The 16,870-nt window shown below is 36.8% G+C and overlaps 1 protein-coding gene across 1 annotated transcript; it reads left to right on the top strand.

Annotated features, from left to right (window-relative positions):
- Window positions 1-232: 232 nt before the first annotated feature.
- LOC104909350 (double-stranded RNA-binding protein Staufen homolog 2-like) lies at window positions 233-14,684 on the top strand. Its single transcript, XM_019614113.2, has 4 exons — window positions 233-408; window positions 4,605-4,712; window positions 10,834-11,046; window positions 14,475-14,684. The coding sequence occupies exons 1-4, from the start codon at window positions 355-357 to the stop codon at window positions 14,667-14,669; spliced, it is 570 nt and encodes a 189-aa protein (XP_019469658.1). The 5' UTR covers window positions 233-354; the 3' UTR covers window positions 14,670-14,684.
- The last annotated feature ends 2,186 nt before the right edge of the window (window positions 14,685-16,870 follow it).

Here is a 16,870-nt window from a genome sequence, read left to right as displayed (position 1 = left end):
CTGACTTGGAACACTGCCCAGCTTGTTGCAGAGGTGTGGAAATGGGGGATGAAGAGCTGGTGTGCATGTAGGAGCTGCCTTGCTGGTCAACTTTCATGTATTTGAGAGGGCTTACTCTGTGAGCAAAAACAATGTTGTAGTCCTAGCTACCGTTTATATTGCATACAGTTGATGGTTAAAATCTGTAACTTATATTGCTGCTTTCTAACACACAGAAAGGCATTAACTTGTTCATTACTTCTTTACAGGTATCACTGCCCAGTGCCTAAAATTTTCTATGTCCAGTTAACTGTTGGCAACAGTGAGTTTTTTGGTGAAGGAAAGACTCGCCAAGCTGCTAGACATAATGCTGCAATGAAGGCCCTCCAAGCTCTCCAGAATGAGCCTATTCCGGAAAAATTACCTCAGGTTTGTGTTTCAGAAAACATGCCGTTCCTAACCTTCATGTTATGGTACCAAGTTCAACAGTCTACTTACCAGTTTTTCATTGTCTAATTTTAAGTATTCTGTTTTCATATTAGCCCTAAAGGCAGAGAAGAAATGCAAAGAAATCATTAGTGTTGTTTCTTTCTTTATAACTGCACACCTAACATAGAGCAAGACTTCAACAGTGAAAATAAGCAGGCATTTAAAGATGAAATTGTTCACAGTGTGAGAGTTTATCCCAAAGTCCTGAAGTATGAACTCCCAAGAGTTTATACCAAAAGTCAAGAAAATGTCAATGTAATCCGTGTCTTCATGAAGAATTAATCATTAATATTAAATGACTGTCGTGCCATGAATGTGGTCTTAAGTGACATGTTGCCAGTGTACCTAGGAATGTGGCTAAGGTCACTGATGTCTACTGCAAAGCTGTCTGATGGTTTTAGTCTTTCAGCTCTTTGTTCCCTTTTTGAATAATTAACTTTCTCGGTGCTGTGTATGTAAGTGGTGTATATTGCTACTTCAAAATGAAAATCGTCATTTTAAAGTAAGTTGGCAGGAAAATTAGTCACAGAATAATCTTTGCAAATTGAAAGTACAAATAAAACCAAAATTATTTTAAAAACTGAACAATAAAATTGCTCAGTCAAATAGGCCAAAAATAATGCATTAGGAGACAATCTTTTTTTCTTATCTTAAATGCAGAGGATAGTACATAGTATAAGGAAGTAAATAATATATGTAAATAATTTGGATGCATACCTGGTTTATGTACAGAGATTTAATAACCTCTGTGTGTATGATATTTACCTAGGAAAAGTAATAATATCTTTAACCTTCACGTCTAATTGAATCTGTTTAGTGTCTATTGAGATTAGTGTCTTTTTGAATGTGCAGGCTTTTAGGAGATGTCACCATGGAAAATGGAGTTTCCTAAATTCTTGCAGCATTCTGTATTGCTGTCTTTCTCATGAGCTAAGGAAGTAACTTCATTCTCCTTTTCACCGCCATGAAGGTGGTGAAACTGAATCAAATCCACAACTAGCTAAGAGAAAAATTAAAGGAGGACTGTCAAAAGAGAATAACATGTGTTGAGTGTGTTAGGAGTTGTGTGGTAGTGATAAGATCTGTGGGAGTGCTGTGACATTCTGGTGCAGCAGCTGAAGGCCCTCTGGGGTGATGTAGGATCTCAGTAGCAGATGTCTGTGGGCAGGAAAATGAATGAAGTTCCAAGGAAAGCCCGTGTATCTTAGTCAGACTGAGGCTACTGGTTGTAGGTAGGGATGATGAAAGATCCTCTTTGTCTCTTTATGGGTTAGAGCCATAGATGACTGGAGAAGGCTGGAAGAGACTCTGGAGTACACAGAGATGAATTATATGGGGTTGGGTGCATCTACCCCAAGAAGTGCAGGTTAAAGTGGAATTTAGAGCCTCATATTGCCAAGGATTGGGCTCTTCTCTGCTGCTGGTCATGTGAATTGCTGAGTGGAGGGATGTGCCCTCAACCATGGGGTTGCTCCAGCTTTGTAGAGCTCTGCTTCCCTCAGCAGAACTGAAATGCTGGGATCAGCCAGGGAAGGTGTGAGATTCCCCATGTTTCGTGCAGGGATCAGAGCAGTACATGAGTCTGACTGGTTCCAATTGCTTGATTGGTGGAGCTCCCCTCTTCTCTGGCCAGTGCCATTGTGCTTCTGAAGAGAGCAGGAAAGGGAGGAGATAGGCCTGCTGAGACCAGGCTGGCCCTGCATCGCACTGGTGAGCCTTGCTGGAGTGGGTCTGTGTAAAATAGCACACTAAGTAGGTCTTCAACTCTGATCTTCAGAACCCTGCTTGCTTAATGAGGCTTCTGTATAGTCTTCGTTCATCTTGATGCCCACATTTATTTACTTCTTTTTCAACTGCATTAAGGATAAAATCCCTCATCAATATTGAACTGTTAAAGAATATTACCATTTTAGTGCTTCCTTGAGCAAATATATGGAAAGCGTGAGGTGAGTAGAAGCAAGAAATGATCAGCAAGCAGAGCAGGAGCGTAGGTGAATCTGAAACTGCTTACATAAAAGAACTATTGTGTGCCTGCCAAAGCACCTTACTATCTCATAGATTTGAGGCTAAGAAAGGCCTTACAATTAAAGTGTCAGCTCTGGAATGAGGATCAAATTTAAATTCAAAGTACTTGGGACGCTCCTGAGCATATTTTATCTTCCCAAACCTGAGGAAGTTCAAGTAGTCACTCCACTGTGCTTGATGAAAGGATATGCAAGGGCTGAAATTTTAAGAGTGGAGGGAATATTCAGTGATTTTAAGTATTAAGTCTGTATGGCTCTGTATTATTTTATGTTAACTATGCCAGTGACTAGTTGTTCCCCCTTTCAGATATAAAATAAATTTAGTGTGAAGCTGAATGTGGCTAAATTCACCTAGCTTTTCTGTCTGATCAGTATTTTCTTATCTTTGCTAAATCTAAAAACAACTATTAAAAATTTAGAGATTATGCTTAAGTAATTTTAAATCTTTTTGTAGAACTTATGGTTTCCATAATGTCTTGGTGTAAATTTGTTTTCTTTCTAACCAGCTGTTCATCTGTGTAGCTTTTTTGTCTGCCTTTCATATTTTCAGTTTATAAAACAAAGACTTAATTGAATACCATATTGTGTAAGATTTTCACTAAAGTTGTTTACAAAATAATGTTACTCCACTATTTGTTTGACGTTCTGTCTACCCAAAGATACATTTTTGGTTTTTAATATTGTCCTTCTAACTCCATTTAGCTGGCTATTATCAGCAAGTCTAAGTCTTTCGTTGAATCAATGCTTTCCCTGTCCTGTAATGATCCACATTCTTGATTTTCATTGTGTGAAATGAGCTAGAAGTCCTACATAATTTCATTCTAACTCCCCTTGTTTCTGCTTTACACTGTACCCTTTCTTTTCAGCAGGTTCTGCAGACTTTTATCAGTTTTGTCTTGTATTTAGCTCCAGATCAGTGGCAGGGATGTAAATTGCTTTTACAAGTCAACCATTTAGTGAGACAAAAAGTGCTCCTAAGACTATGTATTGTACTACTGCTGGTGTATTTCTGATCTTCCCTTTTGTTATATATGATATATATTAAGAGTTAAGAAATGATAGATACAATATTGGTAAATGCTTGTTATTCTGAAGAACCTGTTACTTTTTACTGTTATTTTAACTTCAGTATCTGGATTTTGTAGCTGTGCTGGTGGCTGAAGATTTACATCAGGCTTGATTATGTAAGATAGGAACTCTGCAGGAATCCACCTAGTTCATCCCAAACTTCTTTGATGTTTACCTCCAGTAATAAAAATTAGGAGTCTGGCCAAAATTACACGTCTGTTGAGAGATCCCAGTTTGAAGCATTCAGGGTACTGCAGTGTGAAAGTAGCTGGAAGATCAACCTCTGTAAACTAAGTAAAATGTGGCCTAGGAGAGTGACACCAAAAGGTAGCAGTTGCAGGAGATGATATCTGGTCCCTATGCTAGTGGTTGTCTGAAAAAAATAGGGTTTAACCTAAAGTGCAAAGCAAAGCCACATTTTATGCAGGATAATGTTTGCGTGTGCCTTTTGTTGTTTTATCTCTAATCCTCTTTGTTTGTTATGTTCCTATGGATAAATAAATAGCTCTCTGTGTTGAGCAAGCTGCTCTCTGTCACTACCTTTTCATATTGGTCATTAATTCCCAGAGGGAAGCCTACAGAGGGGCCGCTAAGCAGCTGGACCTGCTGGGGACACCTGTAACCTGGTGACCCAGTCAAAGCACAGGAGGGTTCACTCTATCCCTTCTGACAGAAGTACTGTCTTCAGTCTTTCTTGAGAAGTACAGGAGACTTTGTTTAGAAGGGGCACCCACAGAGAGGCTGTTAAGTGGGTCACAGGGTCTTTAATACTTGTGTTCAAAGCTTGTATTCGGATGATAATTAGCCATGCCATTTATAAGACTAAAACCCATAGAAGTTATTTTACCCTCTGTCATTGGTTTATAAAATAATGTGTTTGTGTTCCTTTGATATGAAGCATAACTGCTTCATATCTGGCTTCACAGGTCAGTGGGTGGCTCATAATGGGGTGCTGAGGTGGGGTACCAACGCTGATTCACAGTGTGACAGAAGAATGCAAAAATGATAGAGAATTTATTATTGTTGTGTACTTTTCATTTTCAGAATGGAGAAACGGGAAAAGAAACAGAAGAAGATAAAGATGCAAACAAGTCTGAGATCAGTGTTGTGTTTGAAATTGCTTTGAAGCGCAATATACCTGTCAGTTTTGAGGTATGTATTCCATATTACCTGTTCACTGAGAAAATATTGAAGAACCCAGCACTGAAACTCAACACGGTTAAAAATGGCACTTAAATTCATGTAAACTATAAATAAATATCTTTGGTACAATCATAGGATATTCTGAGTTGGAAGGGTCCCGAAAGGCTCCATGCAGGAGCACCTAAAATTCAAACCCTATGTATGATGGACATAGTGGCTAGAAGGATACTGTCAGAGACAGTATCAAGATCTTTGCTGAAATACAAAAAGAAAACATCAACTGGCTTCCTTCCCTTGATCATCTAGGTGCATAACTATAATAAAAAAGACACTGAGTTTGTTAAGCATTCACCCAGTGAAACTGTACTGCCCGTGACCAGTGGGCGGATAGTCTTTCAGGTCTTTTTCAGGAACTCCTAGAATAGTCTCTACAATTTCGCCAGGCACCAAAATAAGACTGACAGGGCTGTCCTCTGAAAGATTAAGATTCAGTCCGTGGAGTGGTATGCTGGTATCTATAATGACTGATTTGTATCAGTACCTGAAAAATTGAGCTTCTACTATAAAATGAGACATTCTTTCAGAAAAAGTATAATGCCAATATTTGGCTGGAAACAAGTAAATTGCAGGAAGGCAGTTCATGCATTTTCTGTATAATACTATGGGATGTAGAATCAGTGGCCACACTCAAACTGACTTCAGATAATCTTCAAAATAGAGTTAGATGAAGTCGTGGCTTTAACTGTAAGTATTCATGCAGTACAAAAATTCCCAATAAGAGACTTTGCATCCAGTGTTCTGTTTTCAGAAAGTCAAGACTTCCTTTCGGTCTTCCACACTTTTTGACACCTAATCTATCTCTACTTAAGCCTCAGTGTACGAATCTACTTCTTACCCCTTTGTTTACATTAAGTAATAGAGACTTTTTGGAGTTGCTCTGCTGCATTCATGAACTAGCTGGGGGATTGAGTGATAACAGCAGCAGAACTTTTCCAATGAAAAAGCTATTACATAAACTGTAAAAATCTAACTTTATTGTGGTAGAAGCCACCAGACTTCCAAGCTGTTTGTCTTTTTTTTAATTTTGCTTTTCTAATGCAGGAAAAGTGGATGTATTGTTACACATTTACACTGAGCAAATGTGAAGGACATGGGAAGTGCCTTCACTGGTGATGGTTATTTTCTCGAGGCCTTTTTCGTCTTGACATACATGGACATACTTGCATGTTAAAAAAATATATTGTTATGTGACATGCTGTACTGCATGCTTTATGCAGTTTACTGATGTTTTTGGCCAGTACTCATGGTTTGGCTGATGTCAACTGAGCTACTTGGTCCTTATTGGAAATTTGAGAAATCACTCATAAGCTAGACAAGGGAGCCAAAGATATTGAGTATTGATTTTGATGAAGAAATTCCTTGGTATAACAAATTTATGTGTATTTCATATATGGGGAATATAACTGCAAAAAAAAAGTATAATATGAACTACATGGAAAGTTGGGAGAGGAAAATCTCAAGGATAAAACTGGAGTGTCTGGTGGTGTTGGTTTATCAATTTGCAACCGCATGGAAAGAATGTAATTCCTATGTATGATCAGTGCAATGGAAAAACATGCCTGTGTTTCAAAAAGGAAGAGAAGAATTAATGCTTCAGTTTTCACACAAGTTATTTTCTATCTTAAGTATTTAAAAGTATTTGGAACAGTTCCACAGAAATCAGTACAATAAAATACAGAGAGGTAAATGGTCACAGATCAAAGAATAGCTTGGATGTTGGAATGGAAAGAGGCATAGCGCTTTGAATATGTTCCTAACTTCGTCCCTGTGTTTCAGCTTATTTAAGGGAGAGCATTTGGGAAGGAGAGAATGAAGGAAGAGATACTTAGTGCAGGAAAACTCTAATGTGTCCTTTGCCGAAGAATGTTAACAACATTGAAAAAAGACATTTTTTCGCTCTCCTGACAGGTTTTGTGTTATTTCCTGCCCTTAAATCTGAGTATAAGTGACATTTGAAGATAGAATTTTGATTTAACTTGGTACTAGCTTGTATTTCAATAAGTCTGCTAAGCAATTATGGGTAATCCCCAGGATCTGATGTTTCTAATAGGATTTTATTTACAAATGGTTTTGTGTTATTCCAGGCAGGCATCAAAGCTTTTTCCAGCTTGTTTTTGTGCGATGGCTATAAAATGATCTGCCTTCCCTTCATCTGACGAAGCTTTAGCAAATGTTCCAACAGTGCTGTGTTATGCAACTAATTAATGGTCATAAAGATATGTAAAGTTCTATGTAAACACATTCTCAGAATTGCATAAGGGGTGGAAAATAAGGAGAGCGTGCAGAACCCAGGAGTTCTCTTTTTTTAATGTAACTGTTCAAACTGTACATGGTTTCATTCCAGCTGCTCTGCCAGTATGTTAGGTGCTTGTTCTGTTTGTCCTGTTTTGTATAATGTGGCTGATTTTAATTGCCTTGGAGCATTAGGAAGAGTTTTAAAGAATTTCTATCTATTAAATTGCTAACTACAATAAAACTATTCAGTTCTGATTAAAAAAAAAAAAAAAAAAAAAATTAAAAAAAAAGCTTCATAACACACCTACCATGGGTGTATCTTTACTTAACCTTTATTTGCCAACTTTTCAGCCACTATACAACTCTAAAGGCATATGTGGGCAAAATGAGCAATTTTTAAGGAGAGGTACAAAGCTGCTAGGAATTGTTAGAACAGTTCTAAGATTTGACCTCCAATTCCATCCTTTAGCATGGACTGAAATCTTCCTGTTTTAGTTCTCTAGCACCATGGATGTTTTTTACTTTCCAAACTTGTTAGTATTGAATTAGGTTGGCCTGGAAGACAAAACTGAAGTCAACACAGTTAGAAGAACTGTGTAGAAATGGTCCAGTGTATTCACACCAGGCATTAGATGCCTTAGGATGTTTCAGACTGTTATTTTATTTCCCGAATTGTTTCTGGTCAAAGTGAGATGAAGGCTCAGTGTTTTGAGCTAAGAGCAGAGCAGATTGCTGCCTCTGAAAAGCTGAGCATGTTCTTGGCGAGGAGTTTTGTGCCCATCTAGCTCCTGGTCTCCTGAGCATTAGTCTTTCAGACTGGGTGATGAATGTACTGAGTAGCTCTCATTCGTCTGTTTTAATAAACCATCCAGACTCTTTTTATTTTAAATTGGAAAAATCTGACATGTCAGCCCACACAAGCACATGGAAACATATTGGTATTTTCTAAATAATCGTGGATATAGGTGACATGTTTTTGCTGGACTGTTCTTTGTCTTCTCTGTTATTTTTTTAATGTGCATTTAATCTTGTCATTGTCTTTTGATTTTTGTACCTGTAGTCTCTTTAATAATTGAAGCAGCATTGCTCTTTCATTGTAATTGTACTGCTGTTTTTCATTTGTCAGCATGATTCATTAAATTGAGCCAAATTCACTCTTGATGTAACTTGACCTTAGATGAGTTTTGGCCCCATGTGTTTTCTCTTGCTGGAATTATTCTTTAAATCAGTGGAACAGAGAAGAAAAGTGTATTGAACTGTCACCCTTAATCAAATTCTCAGCTTTAAATTAGCCATGATTTGATCCATAGGTCGTATCTTTCAACTGAGGAAATGGTTTAATGTACTAATGCATATAGTGTTCTTGGAGAGCAAAGGCTGAATTTCTTTTAAGTGTTTTGTGTGCCTAGGCTTACAGAACAACTGTTTGAAATCATGTGGAATAAAAAGATCTAAAATCTGAGGTTAACAAAAAATGTTGTTAGGTAAATATTTTTTTGCTAAATTACCAATTTTGGATGTTTAGCTTGATCCAGATCCCATCCAAATTCTATGAGGTTCATTCCATTGACAGTACAGACTTTTTTCATATACTTACTAACAAAGAAACAGTTTTGAATGTTTTCCAGGCAATTATTTACCTTGTGCCACATGCTTAGATGTTTAAAAGATGAAAATCACAGCAGAATACATTGGTTTTATATTCATGCATACGAAAATATAATCAGGTTTTATATTAAAATTCTTTTCCATATATATACTTTCATGTGCATTTATATATATATGAGAAAACTTATATAAAACTAATATTTAAGGAACTCAGCAATTATGTTTGTTAAGCAAGTTATGTTGTCCTTTTTCATCTGGTCAGTATATACATTGTTGTATATTTTATTAATGTGCTGCATTGCATATAAGTAGAAACACCTATATAATGCCATTAATAAGTCTACAAAAAGACTAAAGACTCTAGTAACATTAATTTAGCCTTACTATTTACAGCTGGTGCGTTGTAAGATTTGGATAGCACTGTGCAGTAGTCAGTTAGGATGCATACTAATGATAAAGGAAAGGGCAGTGCTGAAGGATGTAGTGCAGGAACACAGCTCTACTCTGCCTGCAGTGGAATGACCCTGGGTATGCAGCTTCCCTGGCTTAGGCTGGGGGCCATGAAGGCATGGCCGCATCTCACACTTCACCTTCAAGTGAAGCAATATCGAAAACACTTCTGAAATCATTACCCTGAATCTGAGAGTGGGAACACTCCCAGACTGCAGTGTAACCGTTGCATGCTGGCAAAGATGCTGCCTTATTCTGGGAAAATGTGGACAAAATGTGGACAAAGTCGTCTGTTAGTCTTCATTTTGTGTCTTTTTATTGAGATATGCTGTGATAATTGTATTTGCTGGGTGAAAATGCCACAAAAAAAGAGTTTAAAAAAAGAAATACAAGCCTAGGGAGGCCTCATTACAGTGTAACTGCAAAACTAAATAATGCAAGGGACATGACCTTGATAAAAAGAACTTTAATGCAAAACATGTTTTAATAATATTAAGGTTGAAGGTTCCAGTCCATTAAAAATACAGTTATTGCACCAAGAAGGCCCTAGCACCTTTACCTCCCTTCTCTTGCACTCAGGCATTATACTTCTTCAATGGATGGTTTGATGTTACTGCACCTACTGAAAAATATATATTTGTATTGCTTTTGAAGACAATGGAGAGATGTGCCTGTCAGATGTTCTAATCTCTCCTTGCACACATTACATGTACCAAAGATTAAATTAGGTAGCTGCTTCCGCCCATCAAACAAAATAACTGAACCTTCTCCCAGATGAGGTCTCTAATTCCTGATAGACATTATCCAGACCAGTAAGTGTTGCGTACATGAATAGATGGCTGTCTTAGCACGTGCAGTACTGTGATCTATTGGTACCTACATCCTAGCAGCACTGCCTCCTAGGAGGATATTTCTGTGCATGGAAGAGTGTAGACAGAAAAATACTAAACAAAGGTGCACCATTCAGAACTTCTCAATTTTATTTTTTCATTCATTACAACTTTTAGTAGTGGAGGAGTACTTCAAGAGTGTTTTCTCATTGTCTTTCGTCTTGTGTATGTTTGGAAATGGACGAATGAATTAAAATTTCCAGAATTGATTGGTTTCTGTGTGAGTGACGATGGTTCTCTTGATCATTCCTTTCTGGTGGGAGGGACAGCTGAGAGTTGTGGAGACAATGCTATGGCACTCTTTCTAGTGGGCATGATGTCTCTGAACTGTGTGCTCTGGCAAGGTAATTGCTGAGAGCAGGCAGTACTGTCTGCAGCTAGGATAATGTCAAAATTCTGGCCTTTAGGATGGAAGTTTGGAACCATGTATGAACATTCCAGATTGTAATGATAACAAAAGAAAATGATCAACATATTTAAATAGTGCTGTGTAAGCACAGTTTTGAATATGTTGTATGGAGAGAAAGATTGATGGACCTTCATGAATTGAAATTCTTTAGTATGGGAAGTGCCTTGCAAGAAGACAACAGCAGCCTTGTTTTAAATATGCATTACTGTTGTATACTGTGTAACTGATATATTTTGAAAATGCAGGTCTACTGTATTTTCTGCGAAACACTGAATATGGTGGTTAGATTCCTGTTATCCTATCAGCCTTCATTTTCTGTCCTCAAACCTTGTACTGCTATTAAGACTCATCTAGATTTTGTGAAAACCCGTCTAAATGCTTCCGAGTAGGAGAAGGACTTCATTGGTATTAAGTATGTTGCAGAAATATAAACATTAGGTTATAGGATGATTTGACTCCAAACACTTTTGTTTAAAAGGTGATAAAAGAAAGTGGACCTCCTCACATGAAGAGCTTCGTCACACGCGTTACAGTAGGAGAATTCACTGCAGAAGGAGAAGGGAACAGTAAGAAGCTCTCAAAGAAACGTGCTGCAATGTCTGTCCTTCAGGAGCTGAAGAAGCTTCCTCCTCTTCCTGTGATTGAAAAGCCAAAACTGTACTTCAAAAAACGTCCAAAAACAATATTGAAGGTATGTGTCTACCCTTGTCAGAATTAAGAATACTTGCTGGGAGAGAAACAGTTACTCAGATTTTAAGTCAGTAAAGGCTCATTTGCCATTTTCTGTCAATATTGTTACTAATTTGTTTGTATCCCATACCTTACTTATTTATTTAATTCTAACAATGCTGTGAAATTCTCCAATGCAATGGCTTGTTAGGAGCTGTCTCTTAACTGAGCTCACATCACATCAAGAGTTAGTTCAAGTGTAGTGGAGAATCAAAGCCTCCAAGCAACTCTGCACATTCACGAGGATCATCTCCTTTGAGAGGCCTCGTTGGAATATATAATGGTTTATCCCAACTCTTTCCTCCTCACCCCGATTTGAAGAGAGAGTATATGAAATACTACTGATCTGGAGAAATGTTGTACAGTCCAGCTTCTTCCCCTCATGGAGCTGGATTTGAGAGTTTCCTGCTTTCAACATCAGTCTGTTTTGATTTTGGAGAGATTTAAAAGAAATGCAAGAGTTTGTTCCCATCTCAGCCTAGCGTGTCACTTGTCATACTTTCTTCATTTCATGTGCCTTTGTTAAGGTTAGCATTTGTTTGATAACATCCTTCAGCTCTCAAAAAGAGATTGAAAATTTTCTGGAGACCAGTTCAAGGAGGACTTGTAGGCTTTGAACCATCACTCCATTAAACTGTATGCAATCCCAGAACATGTTCATGTGCTTTTTGCTGCACCAATGAGACATCACTTTAGGGTCTCTGAAGTCTTCTAAGCTCAAGTTTCTTAAATGGTGCTTTTATTCTTGGTGGCAGATTTATTGCTACTTAGAGAATTGAGTTATCCTGCAGTGACTAGCCCTGGTTTGTGTACTCATCCTCAATTTGTACAGAAACAAAAGTCCATCTGAAGTAATCGATCCTCCACAGATCCAACAGAAGCAGCCACAGAGTTTCCATATATTTATGATGCATCACTTCATTGTCTCAGCACTGTACAGCTAATCGGATTAACCTGTCATCTTTTCAATCCTTCTGAAGATGCTTTGCAAGTGATCAAAATCTTCTAAATATCTTATTTTAGGAAGTATTATTTTGTGAGGTAGTAGTAAACATTTTGTACATGACTTTTCATCGTCTGGCATGTTGGATGGTCACTTAGACCTATGCAAAATAATATTGCTTGAAGTATACATAAAGCATACTTAGCCGTTCAAACTTGTGTTAGATTAGTGATGCTGATGGAGAGTTGGGCTGTTAGTGCCTGGTGTTACAGTCACTTTTGTTCCCATAATATGCTGCCTCAAGGCAAAAACTGCAGGAAATAGCAGGGAACCTTCACATTTAAAACCTATGCTTTGGAGTAATGTTTTAGGGCTTAAATTTCATCTCTGTTTCTGAGAGGGAGAAAAAAAAACCTCTTCAAGTTTTCTGGGTTTGGTAACAATTGTGATGATTCACAGCTTTTGATGAAGTGCACAGCTATGTCCATGGCTTGTATTATGTTAGGCGAGGTAACATCACACCAGGATGATGTGAAGTTTTAAATATAGCTTGAATTCAGTCCTCATTGAGTATTACCGAGATGGATACTAAAAATAAATAAATAAACACACAGAAGTGTGACCATTTGAAATCTTCATACTGAGTACATTGAGAGGAGATTTGTGTAGGAACAACCATCTTGTTTAAGCAAATACTTTGGAGACTGCAAAATTGTAAAACATCTAAGTTGTTTCTTCATCTTCCTTATTTTGTTTGCCCTCAAAACAGGACAAGCGATTTTCCAAGGAAATCTAGGTTAATTAGATAATTAGCTCCTACTGAAATTCATGGTCTATAATCTCAAAAAGCGATAGGAAAAAATTAGCATCAAAAGTTATTAATTCAGAACTACCAACATCAATGCAGCTTTAAGGATCTGAAGGCTGAGAGATCTGAAAAAGGCTGTTTTCTCTGGCTGTCTCATTTTGGTACGTTTTGCTCAAGAAGGATGCTAAGGGTATAACCAAGTAAAAACCTCTTATTTCACCATACACCATTTGCCATTACAGACTTGAACTGAATTATCCAAAGTAGGTGATGTTAGAAACAGACGTTAGTAGTGAAAATAACCTGATTGTGTAGGAAGCTGTTGGCTTTTGAATATGAAGTCTTCTGAAATGCTTTTGTTGTGTCTGTTTCTTTTAGTTTAACCTGCACGAATTTTGAGCATCACAAAGAATGACAACAGTAACTCCTGTATGCTTGTGCATATATTTATGAGGCCGTATCTTATGCCCCGCACTTTATTTAGCCTGCTCTCTCTTTGTCTCTGACTGGCTCCTTGCCCACACAGCTGCCCTTGTGCATGACATTGTCTTAATTCTTTCACCTTCATCTTCTCTAATGACTTCAGCGGTAATACTATAAGGATTCGCTGCACAGCTTTCTTAATATCATCTCTTAGTTTCTTGACCACTTGTTTGCTTATTTGAGAAGCTCAAATAAGCACAACTCTGCCTCTTCATTTGTGCTGCAAATGAAGAATAACTATCACAGTAACACTAACACTATTCTACATTCAAACGTCATTTGCATTTTTAAGTTCTTCTGTTGTGTTATGATATTCATCTGTTACATAAAAACTTAGAAGAATGTGTTTGAATCTTAAATTTCTTCTCTTTTCCTTAGGTTTTACAAACCATATTTTCAAAGTTGTTTGCTTTGAGAGAGAATTCATTATATGAATAATAACATTAAAAGTATTTCAGAACTAACACAAATAGGTTGTAGAGACTGTGGTTTTTCACCTGTCTGTGTAATCTTGGACAGAAAATTTTTTTATGTCCATTTGTTTTCCCCTATCAGATAAGTTCTCCCATTATCTGTACATTTTGAAGCATTTGAAATACTTTGTGGGTGGCTCATGGTGTGTACCATTTTTAGCTATTGGAGTTTTTCTTTGTGTTTTCTAGCTTCACTGCATAAAAACATTTTGAGGGTAAATTCCTCTGGCATGCAAACAGAGCAAGCTTTCTCCACTTTTAGTTGCATTGTAGGATGGAAGGCAGGAATGTTGAGATGGAAAGTATGAGACAAATGCACCTTCCTTTGTTATATGGCAAATCTTTTTTGTTCCCATGTAAAACCAACTCTTCTTAATGTACTGCATGTTTGGCATTCTAGCAGCCTATTTTAAGGATCACAGGGAAGGGTTGTAGAAATAGGGCAATGAAATATAATGGATGAATTTGTGTTTTGTCCATCTCCACAAGATGTTCATAGATAGATTAAGGTATTAGTAACTCACCTTTGATAGATATCCATGCTATTTACAACTGTGGCAGGCAATAGGTGGTATGAAATTTACTTATTTCTCTCAAAATGAGTATTAGAGAAGAGGTAGTAAAATAGCATAGCATGTATAATATTGATATATAATGAAATCTATCTTTTAAACCTATTTTAGACTGGACCTGAATATGGTCAAGGAATGAATCCTATCAGTCGTCTGGCTCAGATCCAACAGGCCAAGAAGGAGAAGGAGCCAGAGTATGTTCTTCTTTCTGAGAGAGGGATGCCTCGCCGTCGAGAGTTTGTTATGCAGGTACCATCTGCTGTTGTGTCTGAGATAGTGCCCTTGCTCTGTCGTGTTCCAACATGAGAAAAATGGTGGCATAATACAAAAGCTGATTCCTATGTGTTTAACTTTTTGCTTTACAGTCAGTTATACAACTGGAGTATGAAACACAGTACCTGTGTGAACTTCTTTGCAGTTAGACTGGATAATCTTTGAAGGTCTCTTCCATTTGAACTACCTGCCCTATTCCTTCTTTCTTTTGGTGGAAAGAAATAGAGTTAGGGCCCTATGAAAGTTTTTCTTGTAGTTACATTTTTATACTCTTATTTTTGTTTCACCTAGTGGTTTCTGGCTTTATCCCTAATGCTGCTTTATGTTCATAATTTAAAATAAAAATACTTCCATTTTTCTTTTTGAAAGTTTTGCAGTTGTTAATCAGAGTGTTGTACTACAAGAAAGTATTCTGAAATATGAAGAATATACTCCATATTACCAAGTGTTTTGGTTTAAAAAAGTTAGTACTGTAAATTTCTAAGAATTCCTTTTAGATTTTCATCTGCTTCGGTACTTTTATTGTTATTTGAAATATGACAGAAACAGCCTTCTGTCACATGTTTTAGCCTCTTCAGTTAATAGATTTGGATATAATGCAGTAGGTCATCAGTGTTTCTTTGATTTTTAAATTAGAACATTTGCAGAGATTTGGTGTAGCCAAACATATATTGTGTTTTCACTGGAATAATTTTGTGCCATCCAGAACAGCAAACCTGAGCATGTTTTGACCTGTTGTCCACAAGCCATACCAAAATGTCACTTCTGATGATAAGCAGAGTTTATGATGTACTAGCATTTTCTTCTCAAGAAAAAAAAGTTACATTCTCACTGAAATCTTTAAATCTTTCCTTCGTGTCTATCTAGACAGGCTAGCAATCTTCGTTTCCTTGGATCTCAGTGATAACAATTTGTTTTTATCTCTGGAAAAAAAGAGAGAGAGAGAGAGAGAGGGTTCCTTATGTTTTAGGTTCTGATTTATGAATATAATCTTGGATTTCCAACTGTTTATGCTACTCAGAAATATTTGAAAAAGACCATATTTTTTCCTATGCTCAAATCCTGCCCCAGTTAGAGATGGTTCCATGTGGAGTCAGCAAAGTACTGTGTAACACAGTCCAGTATTAGAGTGATGAGCTGAGAATTTGGCTTTCCACTGAAGAATTCTCAGCAGTGGTAAAGTATTTGGCTTGAATAAAAAAAGAATCTTAAGAGCAGTGAATACATAAAAGATTCCACTATCTGAGAAGACTTGTGAAGAAAAAAAATCAAATTTCATAGAGCGTTTGCTTTTCATGTATACTTCTAAACACTGTAGCCATATATTTACTCTTTTCTAATTCTTTCACACAAAAACCATACCTCTGCTTCTCCTGATTTCAGGAAGTCTCTGTGGATTCATTATGACGTGCAAAAAACCTTATCAGAATAAAAAGCCTTTGTATAAACTACTTAAACAGTGTTTTCGTTTAATTTAATTGAATGTGGAAGTAAAATATCTAAAGATAATATGTTCATTTTTATCTGTCACACAAAGAGCTAGTTGAGATGTGATGAAATGGATCCAATTACTTGTCCTGACCACTAGATAAACAGAAGAAAACCTCTGATGACATTAGTTGGTGTTCTGTTCCCAAAGTTAATTTCAGAAAGCTCTTTCTCTTTGTAGTCAGGCCTTTAATCCTTGATAGAGGTTATAATAATAGCTAAACCAGTTTTACAGGTCTGAGAAATAGCAGAACGTTGATTTATTGTGGGTTATGTTATAAATTATCATTTTGTCTTGTTCCATTAAAGTCTCTCAGTTTTATTGCATATAAGCTTGTAGTAGATTGGCTGTTTTCTGATTGAAATTTCTGATCTACATAGAGCATAAAGGTTTTATATCAAGGTTATTAATATTTCTGTTTTATGTGGTTGAATATTTTTGTTTTACTATGTATGTATTTTGGAGGGATGTTCATGATCATTTATTTACGACCTCTTCTTTCTGTTCAGAATTAATAGGTATTTGCGTAAGGAAACTTAAAAGTTTTAGGAAAATATATATATGATAATTTGAGGAAAGTGAATAATTACTGAATACCATAAATTACTAAATAACACATATTTAAAAGCTGTGTGCCTGTTTTTGTCATCTTTTAAGCTCCATACAAAATGCTTCATCTCACTGACCTCTAAGCTTTCTTTTATTCAGATTGCCTTGAGTTATTTTTTTTAAATGTTTCTTTTTT

This window comes from Meleagris gallopavo, chromosome 3 (assembly GCF_000146605.3).
Source record: "Meleagris gallopavo isolate NT-WF06-2002-E0010 breed Aviagen turkey brand Nicholas breeding stock chromosome 3, Turkey_5.1, whole genome shotgun sequence".
Taxonomy (NCBI): domain Eukaryota; kingdom Metazoa; phylum Chordata; class Aves; order Galliformes; family Phasianidae; genus Meleagris; species Meleagris gallopavo.
This window is presented reverse-complemented; position numbering and strand designations above follow the sequence as displayed.

Coding starts and splice junctions, on each gene's coding strand:
- LOC104909350 (XM_019614113.2), top strand. CDS start 355: ATGAAGGCCCTCCAAGCTCTCCAGAATGAGCCTATTCCGGAAAAATTA. Junction 4,713..10,833: donor ATATACCTGTCAGTTTTGAG/GTATGTATTCCA, acceptor TTTGTTTAAAAG/GTGATAAAAGAAAGTGGACC. Junction 11,047..14,474: donor GTCCAAAAACAATATTGAAG/GTATGTGTCTAC, acceptor AACCTATTTTAG/ACTGGACCTGAATATGGTCA.